Source organism: Hydra vulgaris, chromosome 07 (assembly GCF_038396675.1).
Source record: "Hydra vulgaris chromosome 07, alternate assembly HydraT2T_AEP".
NCBI classification, from domain to species: Eukaryota; Metazoa; Cnidaria; class Hydrozoa; order Anthoathecata; family Hydridae; genus Hydra; species Hydra vulgaris.
Genome location: NC_088926.1, coordinates 26,699,505 through 26,712,237, shown reverse-complemented (window position 1 = coordinate 26,712,237; position 12,733 = coordinate 26,699,505). Strand labels below are relative to the sequence as shown.

General features: G+C 28.6%; 1 protein-coding gene across 2 annotated transcripts in view; it reads left to right on the top strand.

Moving 5' to 3' along the window:
* Positions 1–4,340, top strand: part of LOC100198041 (ubiquitin-protein ligase E3C) — a 51,291-nt gene extending 46,951 nt beyond the window's left edge. For both annotated transcript variants that reach the window (XR_010639646.1, XM_065801506.1), the window contains exons 21-22: positions 1,752–1,949; positions 4,048–4,340. Coding sequence is in view for 1 of the 2 variants with exons in the window: in XM_065801506.1 (XP_065657578.1) it covers positions 1,752–1,949; positions 4,048–4,215 (366 nt within the window). In the remaining variant the exon portion in view is untranslated. The remainder of the gene's footprint in view (positions 1–1,751; positions 1,950–4,047) is intronic.
* The last annotated feature ends 8,393 nt before the right edge of the window (positions 4,341–12,733 follow it).

Sequence of the window (12,733 nt, the reverse complement as noted above, 5' to 3'; positions counted from 1 at the left end):
TATTCCATAATAACCATCATAAGATCCACTTAAAATAAATAGTAATTATTTTTTAAATCATATGCATATAAAAATGAATAATGAAAATTTTACTAAATTTTATTGACAGTGCAGGTGTCACAAATTGTTAGAGTTTTCATGAACATCATTTCATAAACAACAATGTTTCCTTAATCATAATCATGCAAGGTTTTTGGAGAATTCTTTAGTATGTAGTGTTTTGAGAACAATGTACCAAAATATTGGTCCCTCTGACTAAAGGGCAATGACCATACGTAGCACTTTCTTAACATCATTATCGTATGGTGCCACAGCTTTCCCATTGAAATGTAAGATAAATAATGATTGAATAGACAAAGCTGTTTTAGTTTTAATCAGAGTTGTGATAACCTTCTACCAGCTTTAAAAATAACAGATTGATGTGGAGTGGGAATATCTTCATGGAAATGATTTAATGAGCAAATTACCCTAGATCTTTGTGGGTTGAGATCACTAGGTGGTTATTGTAGCCAAGAATGTGTTGAACCTCTGGAATAGTTTTAAAACCAAGCTCTTTGTTTGTAATCTATTTGCAGCTACTGAAACCAGCAGCTCTCTGAATACTTTTGAACATGGTGATCTAAAGTTGTTTGCCTTTCTCTTTGATGCTTCCTTAGCACTTATACCAGATTTATTTATGGAAATATGTTATAACTATAATAGATTCATTAAAATTACTTTATTTATAATTACCAATAATAGTTAAGTTAGTTTTATATTATAGTTACTGTTAAGTTCAGCTAATTTAAAAAGTTTCATACAAGTTCTCCAATATTTTTATTAAGTATTTTGTCTTATTTCTCTAAAGTACCTTTTTTTTTGACCTAATAAAAATTTAAATTAAACAATTATTTTTTATTAGGTTGTTCTTAGAATATAATTACTGATGTTACAGAAAAGGTTTCATAAGATAATAATGTTATCACACTACTTTGTATACTGAAAGTAGTTTTTTTTTTTTTTTTACTTTTACATCTATCATATTTTACAGTTAAATATGCTACTTTTTAAATTATTTTAAATTGCTATTGTCATCTTAAAAATAAAATAAATTTTTTAATTTTTTAAATAAAGTCAATTTTTCTGTCTATTTCTTAAATTTGATGGAGTACATCATTATATAAATGCATTTAAAGAAAGATAAATTTATTTAAGAACAAATTTGAAAGTTTATATATATTTAAATAATATTCAAAAATTTATATAAACTCAAATAATTTTTGTTGTTGTTGTTGTTGTTGTTGTTATAGTTGTTATTGTTGTTGTTGTTATATAGTATGTTATTATTTTTCGAATAAAATTACATTTAAAAGTTAACGTCTGAAAAAAACATTGAAAAACCTTTCAGTTATTTAAATTATTTTTAATTTAAACTTAATACTTAATTCATTTAATTAATTATTAATTAATAACTTATATTGAATGGTAGAAGTAATGCCATATTTAAAAAGTACATTGTTTAGTGAACTACTGTAATTTATTTTTTGTTGTGTTAATATAAAATTTGAATTTATATGACTATATTAAAAATTCAATATTTTCAAGTAAATTTAATAAAAGTTCCGTTTTTTTCAAACAATACTTGCTGGCCTTATGTATGAATATTAAAAAGACCCCTCTCTTCCCCTTTACTGCTTCACCAGTATTTCTTAGTACATAATATTGTGCGTTAATACATAAAATTCTGTTTTCTAATTAAAAGTTTCTTATAGATTTTGATATCTGGTGCACAAGTACCAATTGATATAGAAGATTTAAGACGTAATACAAGTTATTCTGGTTCATTTACTGCTGAAGATCCATATATAGAAGAATTTTGGATGATTTTAGAAGGGCTTAGTGATCATCAAAAAAGACTTTTTTTGAAATTTGTTACAAGTTGTTCCAGACCACCATTACTTGGTTTTTCGGTATGAAATACTTGGTATATTTTTACATATTTTTAAATATTGGGACTTGGTGATAAGACTTCTAGACTTAGTGATAAGATTTTGGGGCTTGGTGATAAGAATAAATTTGACTTCTACTAGTTCTGGTCATGTAATTATTTTTTTTATAAATATCTGTTTAAATTGGATCAAAAATAATATAGAATTTTACCTCTCTAAAAATCTGGTATTGAGTTCGAACATTCTGTTTTGCATTTTAGTTTTTAGTTTTGTAAAGGATTTTAGGATTCTAAAAAAAAAGAGACCTAAAATTTTTTTTTGAAAAAGAAAAAAGATATCTTTTTAGATTTCTTTTTTTTTTTAATAAAAAAAAAAAAAGGAAAAAAAAGTCTTGCTTAATTAATATGTTTATAAATAAATAAATAAAAGAGTGCAACATTATGTATGCTGTATATTAATAAAACTCCACATTTAGCTTCGAAAAAAATTAGATTTGTTAAATGTTTTTAGAAAAATAAGAAATTATTGCTTGTTTTTTATAGCAATCATACAATCATTTTGTGCATCTCTCTACGGCGAAAATAAGTGCATAGCTGCATGTGAAACATGTACACATGCAAAAAGCATTATTCATAAAACATATATTATTCATAAAATATACATACATGCACCATCCAAAAATAATAAGAGCGCAACGTAAATTATAATCAAGTTGAAAAATTAAATTTAAATCTATTCACAATGTACAATTAATATTCCGTTAAGTGTATTTTTATAGTAGAAAAGACGATACAAAAGTAATGGTAATAGTAGTAATTTTTACTGTTTGCACGAAACCAGGTTAATTTTTATTTTATTTTAATCCAAAATCAGTTGAAGAAGAAAAACATTAAAATGATTAACAGTTATATAGTGGAATGGGTGCTTTAACATGGATTGACAAATCAATCTAAGATTTGGACAATTATTCAACAAACGTTTATACTGGATAGGAAAGAGGTGTCAATTATTATAAAGTGCAATTTGTTGTATCAAAATTTAAACTTGTACAAATAAACTATTCTTCAGACATATTATAGATAAAAGAAACACTTTTAACTTATAAATGGTCCAGTGACTAACTAAAATTGCTAGATTGCAGAACTGAACAAAAGCAAAATGGTTGAAAAAGTATTTCTATGTGAGCTACTTATTACCTTGCCAAACTTTATACTTAAGGTTCTTTCAAAAAATCAATTTTTTTAAATTTGTTGTGAAAAAGCTAACATTTTTAAACAAAAATTTAAAAAGGCATTTTTAAGGTGTTTTTGAACAATATATTTAAAAAAAAAGTAATATTAAAAAGATATTTGATTATGAAATCTTTATAAAATTTCACTTCTTTTAAGACCCTACATAATTTACTTAAGGAGGAAAATATTTTTGGTAGTATATAGCTCCATGTTGTCGGGTGTCTTGGTGATAGACTATTTATTTTGAATGTTATAAATTAGCGTTTTTCCTAAAGTAGATGTAAACACTCATCCTATAAAAATATTAGTATTTTAATTTTTTTAATAAATATGTTTATTATACATTTTTATACCGATAATAGCTACTCAGAGCAGGGATGCGTAATCCCAAAAGGACTCTGGCTATATATATGTGTTTTTTTCCTGGTGCACAGGAGCTCTTAAAATGTTTTTTGACATATGATCTGCAATAAAAAAAAAATTTATGAGATTTAACGACTTGTAAGCTATTACTTTTTAGCCCGGAGTCCTTGCCGCCATTATATATAAGAATTCCGGGCTTAAAATTTGATTGTTCATTCAACCTAAAAGTCAAGTTCTTTTCCCTTTAGTAATCCATAAATTTATTAAGATTTTTGAAACTCCTAGATACCAAAAATAGGGGAAAAATAATCTTTTTTTAACTTTCAAATCCGGAGACCTTTTTGGAACTTCACATCCCTGACTCAGAGTAAGTGCGAGATATAAATTTGTATAATTTTATAAGCTGATAATGCTGGTGATCTTAACACAAAAAAATTTTCTTGAAATAATTTTTTTGTATTGTGAAAATTCATATTGTTTTTCATATTATAAAAATATATTTTTAAATTTTTTACGTTTTTCAGGAGTTATATCCACGTTTTTGTGTTCATGGGGGAGGTGAGGAAGATCGTTTACCAACGGCAAGTACTTGCATGAACTTTCTAAAACTTCCAGTGTATAAAAGTATCGATTTACTTAAAACAAGACTGATATATGCTATTGAAGCTGAAGCAGGTTTTGAGTTGAGTTAGTTAAATATTTGAATCCAACTAAAAAAAATTGGAAAGAACATATTATAAAAAGAATTCCGTTTTGAAACAATAGTTATAAAAAAAATTTACACTAACACAAGATAATAAAAATTTATATTTTTTTACATTCGTTTCAAATTTCTAATTATCAATATAAAATCTCACGCGTTTTGATGGTTGCGTGTGTGTACGGGTGGAGTTTGTAAGTGATTAAATGTAAAAAAATTCGAATAATTTAAAAATCGCATTAACTTCACCGAGCAAGAAGAATAGAAAGAATTATTTAATTTACAATTATTACTTGTTGTAAATAAATAATTGCGAGCTTAGCTGTAAATAAATAATTTCGAGCTAAATAAGCCTAAATAAACTAATGTTCAAACAAAGTGACAATTTTTAATCAATCTAATGGTTATTAAGGCAATATCGGCTACGTAAAACATTAATGATTTTTGTTATTAAAATTAGGTAAAATTTGAAGAAACGTGAACAAGAAATTAAATTATGAAAATAATTTTTTGTATATCTTTTTTTTCTTTGTTTTTACCATTAGAAGGTGGGACAATATATATTATGATTATCTTAAAGAAAAATTTTGACAAAAGTTTTCATAACTGAATGTTTAAATATGTATATTTTTATAATTTAATCTTTCTAATCTAGTTAGAAATATTTATTTACTACTATTTCTCATTGAAAATATGTTAAATATGAGTTGTAGGGATAAAGACTTAAAAAAGCCCGCCTTGAGGCGTGCGCTTTTTTGCAAGGTTTAAAAAAGTGCACGCAACGCAGCCTTGAGGCAGCGCTTTTTTAAACATTGGTAGGGATGTTACATTTCCTTTGAAATACTATGTTACATAGTAGAATATTATTAAAAAAAAGTATACTGCTAAAACTCATTTTTTCCGAAGAATTAAGTTAATTTATCAAGTAATATTTGCATTTTTCTGTTCCGTGCGTGATTGAGTTTCAAACTTAATTTATTCTTAGATAACGTTACTAATGTATACCATTTTTTGTTTACAAAAATATCTATATAGATTAGAATTAAATAAGAGTAAATTGGAGATACCAGTTTTGTTATTATAAAAAGGCAAAACATTTACGATTTTCCGTGAGTGATTTTTCGGAAATGCCCTATAACTATTTCCAGTTATACCAAGTTTATAAAATGAATAATAAGAATAGAAACTTAAACACATTTAATGATAATTTAAAAAAAAAATGTTTCCTTTCATAAGGCATGACTATTTGTCAAAACCAATTTGACATTAGTAGTCGAGGACGGTCTGCAGTTAAAGATGATTGTAAGTCTGCCCTTACAAATTTGCCAAACAAAATCACAATTTTGATGAAGAGTCAGAGGCAAAGTCAAAATGAAAAAATATTAGCCATTCAAAAAGTAACAATTACGTACTACACAGAATCGTCCCGATGAGATCTTAAAGGATCCGGAGGTGACGAAACTGTTTTTTTACCAACTAACAATTAAAAATGCCCCTCGTCCTCCCCTCTAGGGACGGCTCTGATTTCACACAATTAAACACAACCATAAATTTAAGAGTGTGGATTGTACATCAAAACTAATTGAAAAAATTATAATCAAAAACTTGCTTGAGAGTGTACAATATATGAAGCAATAATTGTAAGCGTACCCAAGAAAATAACTCAGACAATGTCTTATTAAAGCATCATATATGTCAATTCTTTCTGAATTAAAAGGGAGTGCTAGTTCAGCTGATAAACATAGATTGTGTAAAGGGAGAAATAACGCATATTTAATAATTCAATGTAGTAAATGAAGAAATAAAATTGAAAAAAAAACATATTCACGGTTATTCATAACAGAATAAATAATAAAACATAATCAATAAAATGAGTTCGAAAAATAATATTTTCGAAAAACTTTTTGTTAAAAATTTTTTTTTTAAAAGTTAAAAAAATTTTTCAAAACGAGTTTTTTAATCACATAGAATACATTAAGGAGTGCCAGCATATATTTTTCAATAATGTTGCCTTTTGGGACACCCTGAGCGTTTCCGATACGGAATTAAAAACATCTTTATTTTTATTTATATATTTGTTAAACACCCACTATATATTACAAGTAAGGTAAATAAAAAGTTTCAAAAAAAAATCTCTAGGATCTAGGAATTTTATTTTCAAGAACATCCTTGAAGATTGTTCTTTGTTCTTTTGAGTTCCAGTACTCAACTGCACATTTTAGGATTTTAAGATCCGTTTCAGGAACTATATTTTTTAAACCACTAATTTTTATTTTTTCTTTGTGTTGCATTAGTTTCTCTATATTTAATTTATGACTATTGCACAGAGCCTTGACGCTATCTACAAAAGGTCGTGGACCTGATTCGTTGTTCAACTGCGACTTAAGAATATCAAATGTCATTTTATTTTTCAACAGGCGAATAAATAAGTTTATCTTATTTTGTTGCGTAATTATAGATATATCTTCAATACAAAATAGGGAAAGTATATAATTTTTACTATGTTTTGAAACGTTTAGTAGTGACTTCAGTGCAATTCTTCCTACTATATCAAGCTTTTGCAATAACATTTCTTTATGGTCGCAAAGCTCAAGACCATACGTTAGTGTTGGAACAGCTAAAGTTTTATATAACTGGACAATAGAGTTTGGGTAAACAAAACGAATTCCAGCTTGAATTAAAGACTGTATTACTGCCCGGAAATGGGATATTCGGTTATCAATGTTTAAACGATTAAGTGAGGCAATTGGTGAATATTTTGTGTCCCATATAAAGCCTAGATGAGTAAGTTTATTGTCTAGTTTTATTTTTTGGTGGTTGAGTGTTATCGTGCATTTTTTAATTTGATGTTTTCCGGTGACCAAAAACTCGGTTTTGTCAGCATTCAATTTTATGCAATTTTCTTTTGTGTAAATGTTACAGATATTAATTAGCTTTTGTAGGCCAGAGAGGGTGGAACTAAGAAGTATAATGTCATCAGCATATGCTACAACACCCGTGTAGTTTCCATTTATTGATGTTCCTACGACACTTTCATTTTGTAAGGTTTCTAGTAGGTTTTGAGTGTAAAGATTGTACAAATGAGGCGAGAGAATCGATCCCTGTCTCACTCCTTGCGTTAGATAGAATGGAGATGATTTGCAACCTAGATAAGACACAGAAGCACTACTTTCCCTGTATAATGACGATATTGTATTAACAATATACAGTGGTAATTTTTTATTATTGTACAGTTTTTCAAAAAGAATGTCCCAGTTGCAGCTGTCAAAAGCTTTTTCAGCATCGAGGGAGCAGAGATAAACAGGTGAGTTGTTGTTGTTGTAGTGTTTAATTGTTTCACTAATAACAAATTCGGCGTGTAGGATTGAGATATTTTTGGTGAAACCGAATTGAAGAGGATGAGCTTCTTTTAGATCTGGACAGATTATTAGGATTATGTATTCGATTAGTTTTGTGAAGATTGGAATGATGCTGATACCACGGTAGTTATTTGGATCAGTTAATGATTTTTTATAAGATTTAGCAAGTGGTATTATAAGTGATGTAGACATCGACTTTGGCGTTTGACCATGATTAAGAGAAAATGTGAAGAATTTTTTTAGCCATTCTATTAGGGCTTCACAACTCAAATATTTTAAATGTTCTGCAGAGATTCCAAATGCATCTTTGGTTTTGTTTAATTTTAGGCAAGAGATAGCCGTTCTTATAATTTCATCTGATATTATTACAAAGTCAAATATGTACAAGGTGGAACTTGAAAACTCGTCGCGGTATGCGTTATAGATTTAGTGTTCAACCGTTTTTCGAAACTATCGGCGAATTCTCTTGTGATTGACTCCTTGTTTTTTTTATTATTTATTGTAAATAATTTTGAGTTTGCATCAGTCTGTATATTTCTAAATATATTCCAGAAGTTTTTTGGATTGGTATTTTTTAACATCTCGATTTTTATGTATTTTTTGTAAAGGTTATAGTTTTGTGCTTTCTTAACAGCGTTTCGGAAATTTTTTCGTGCCATTAGGTATTGGTTAAAAATGTGCCAACTTAAATCTTTTACGAAACCCGTATCACGCCATTTCTTAAAATTAAATGTAAGAACTTTTTTACTCCTATTTAACTCGGGAGTCCACCAAGATTTCGAATATAATGATTGTTTTTTCTCAGATAAGTGTTGGCTAAGAGCCTCAGATGCACTTTTTGTAATCAAATTATAGATTTTGATAAGTTCTTTATTGTAATTGTTATTTGTAAGGCTAAGACTTTTAATATTATTATTTACGAAATCATTATATAATTGTATAAAACGTTGATTATTCCAAGCATAATTTGGAATGCTAATTTTGTCTGTCATTTTGTGAATATTCTCTTTGAGAGATCTTCCGATGAGTTCAATTACAATTGATACTGGCAAATGATCACTCATATTCTGAGGTGAAAAGGGGGCAACAAAACAGTTGTAATACCTAAGAGAAGTGTTTTTTGAGATAGCTATGTGATCAATATATGATGCATTTGGTAGTGTATTATGTTGATATGTTATCTTAGGGCCTGAACCTTTAATTACGTCCACTAGTTCAAATTCACTCGATTTTATAAATTCTGATAGAGCCGCGGAGTAATTATTTTTTGTGGGACTTGATCTTTCTAGTAAATCGTATATTTCGAGAGGAAAAGATTGAAAATCACCAAATACAATTACTTCGCCGACACCCTCATAATTATTAACAAGGCCTTTAATTATATCTAATTGATTTGTGTATTCATCTAATGATGTTCGATTACTCCGCGATGAAGTTAGATAAATACCAATTATAACAATGCTAGTATTATTTTTAACAAGGTTTATAGCAAGAATATGATCATCTTCATATAAAATAATGACATTTTGAAACATATGTTTCCGAACCAGAAACGCATTTCCGCCAAACGGCCGACCTTGCTCGCGTTTATTTGCCTGGTGGAAGTACGAAGAGTGGGTGTTTTTGCAAATATTTTTGATTATTGAATGTTCAAGTTTTGATATCCAATGTTCGCATATAAAAGTAATATCATGGAAAGTTATCAAGGATTCAGTGTATTCAATGTTTGATTTAAGCCCATGACAATTAAAAGTACATAATTTTATGGGAAATTTATTTTTCTTTAATACGCTGTCGGAAGCCATTTTGATTTATAGAAATTTTCCTGGTTGCCGTTGTTTTCCAGATTTTGGGCTAAGTTAGAACTTAAGCGCTTTTTTCGAAATGGTTTGACTATTATATTGTTATCCAATAGAGAAGGGTTAAATACTTTATTTTTTTCTGTGTTATTTATGGTAACTATATACGATCTGTTATACTCGTTTTCTTTATTTAAACATACCGAAAACTGGGTAGTTCCTATTTCTGTCTCCATATAGATTTTAAAAAGCTCTTCATTAATATGGTTGCTTATGCCTCCAACAAAAATTTCAAATTTACGAACAATTCTTTCGCCAGCAATTGTTTTGTTTTCCGAAATTTTTGTGCCAAAAACGGCCTCTGACACCCTATGTTTTTTCATTATAGGCAAATTTTGCGTTTTTTGAATTGACTTACTTTTTCTACCAACTAAAATAAACTTGTCATTGTTTGTTTTTGGTGATGCTAGAATAATATCCGAATTTAAATTTTTTGTTTTTTCATTGGTACTTGCGGTTGATTTTATTTGAGCTACGACATTTGCATACGTTTTTAATAATTGTGGTTGATTTTTATCGCGTGAAAATGTTTTATCCAAAGTTTGCTGAATTATACTATTTGTAACATCTGGAATAATTTTTTTATTTTCACTATGCGCAAAACAATCGAGTTTTAGTTTCGGCGTTTGACTCGGCTGAAGGATAACGGGGTCCAGTTCCAAATGTTTGTTTGTTATCTTTAATTTTTCAATAAGCTTATTTTGAAAAACTATTTTTTCTTTTAATAGCTGGAGTTCCTCTTTTATTTCTTTAAACTCTTCTTTTCTTTCTTTGTTTTCTTTCTGTATTTCCTTTGAAATATGAATCAGCTCTTTTAATGATAAAATTAGAAATTTATCGTGTGAAGGTTGGTCGGTATTTTTTGTTGAGATGACAACTTTAATAATTTCTTTGTGAAACTGTTTTTCACATAACGTGATTGAGAATATATAAATATCGTCAAGACATAAATTCGTTTTATACCTTTTACGAAGGTTTTTTTCGACTGGGTTTACTGGGTCTAGTGTTACATTTATCTCGTTAAACTTATCGGTACAAAATGCATCCACTATTTCAGCAAATAGCCGTTCTCGAAGAGTTCGAATTAGATTTTCCAATAATAGATTCATATTTAGTATAATTACATCTTTCGGATGCGAGCATATTTCATCAATATTCTTTAGAAAATTATCTTCAAAGGTATTTATATCACACTTCAGATTATCAAAGATGTCCTCGATTGAACGTGGTGGCATCTTGGCTTTGTAAATAAAAAGAGTATATATTCTTTCATCGATAAAAATCCATTAAAAAAAAATCTATATGACTGCGCGTAAAATAACGAATTTGTATCATGAACAATTGAAAGGCCATAAAATAAAAACTACTTGTCAGAATATAACAAACGAGACCTTGTTTTTTTTAAAAAAGAAAAAAGAAAAAAAGAAAAAAAGAAAAAAAAAGTCACGTGATGGAAAAAACAACATATTGAATAAACAAAAATACATAATTTCTTAATTTAATCTTAAAATACTAACAGATAAATTCATAAACATATAGTTTTTAATATTAAATAAGATAGGCATTTATAGTGGTGATCAAACAAACAAAAAAATTAAACAAGTTTGATAATTTAATCAAAAGATATTTTACTTTTTGTAAAGACACCAACAAATTGAAAATTTCCTTAAAATAAAATATATACACATTTGGCTTGAGAAAACATTTTATGTATGAGTAAACATACATAATATCTTTTTAGGAATAGTCCAAAACAGTATGATAAATTTGAAAACACTCATCAGGATGTAACCCGGGTTGTGATGGACAGAAATTACAAACAAAAACAGTTTTCAAGGGATGTCCTTTGGCGGTCAGTTTGCCTTTTGCATAACAAACACGACATCTTTTGTGGTGCCTATCATTATTGCCTACCTTGCCTGGTGGCAACATTGAAGGAAAATGCCTGCCAGTAAGTCTATCAAAATCCTCTCCAACAACAAGACAAGGGTTGTGAGGAATCTCAGGGGTTAGTGAAAATATCAACTTTATGTTACTCAGCAAAAAATCCAAGTATGAAATGTGCCTGCCAGTACTATGTGTATAAATCTTTTGTGAATTTAAAACACATTGAAGAATTAGACGAAAAGCTAATTTCTTGTACCATTTATAGGATTTTCGAAGAGCCTGAATTCCATGTAATTGCTGGTCTACTCGGTCAACACCACCCATATGCACATTGTATGACTTGACCATTGATGGTTTGAGTATAATGTTACCATTTTTATCAGATTTTCCTGTTTCCACCATCACTGGATTGTGATATTTTAATAGCATGTAAACAACTTTTTGTTTGTTACCTGATTTGTCTTAAGTTGCACGATATTTGCAGGCTAACATTTTATTGTCTTCGTTGCGAGTTTTATAAAAAACAGCAGTCCCTTTTGCAAGTTGATCATTTAATATATCTTTGCTGTAGTGTTTTCGGTTTGCGTGAATAGTTCCACAAATATAAGTCTTCTTGGACAAGAAGAAGCTGACAAGAGAAGGGCTTGTATTTTAATTATCAGTAAAAACTATATGACCTTTATTTAGAAATGGTTCCATCAGCCCTAGTGTAATATGGTACTGGGATGTATGATGATGACAAAAATTCTACAATGAAGGCATTGTAGAATTTTTGTCATCATTATACATCCCAGTACCATATTACACTAGGAAATCAAGTGTAATACCATCAACTGTAGTCAACTCATATGCCTTTATTCCAAATCGTGGTCTTTTTGTCTTTATATATAGACGAAAATGTAATCTGCCTTTAAAAAGAAAGGGATTCATCAACACTCAAGTGTTGTCCTGGACTGTAAACTTTTTGACAATGCTCTCTGATCATATTGAGGAATGGTCTGACCTTATGCAATCGATCTCTATTAGGATCATTAAGATTATGATTGGGATCATTATTGTTATTGAAATGAAGAAATTTGAGGATAACTTTGAAACGGTCTTTTTTACATGGTTTTCGAAAAGATTGGTGTCCAATAAAGATCATCAGTGGACCAATATATGTTCAAATTTGGTTTATGTACAATACCCATTAATAAAATTAGACCAAAAGTTTTCATTTCAACTGCTGTAACAGCTTTCCAATTCTTAAGGTAAGAAGTATAGGCCTTTTCAAGGTGTTTGCTCAAAAAATCTTTGCAGTATTGGTTACTTTCAGAAACAATATGTTCTAAAATAGGATTGGTTAAGTAAGCTTCAAAAAAGTCAAGAGTACTGTCTCCACCTATTCTAACATTTAGTGGAAAAA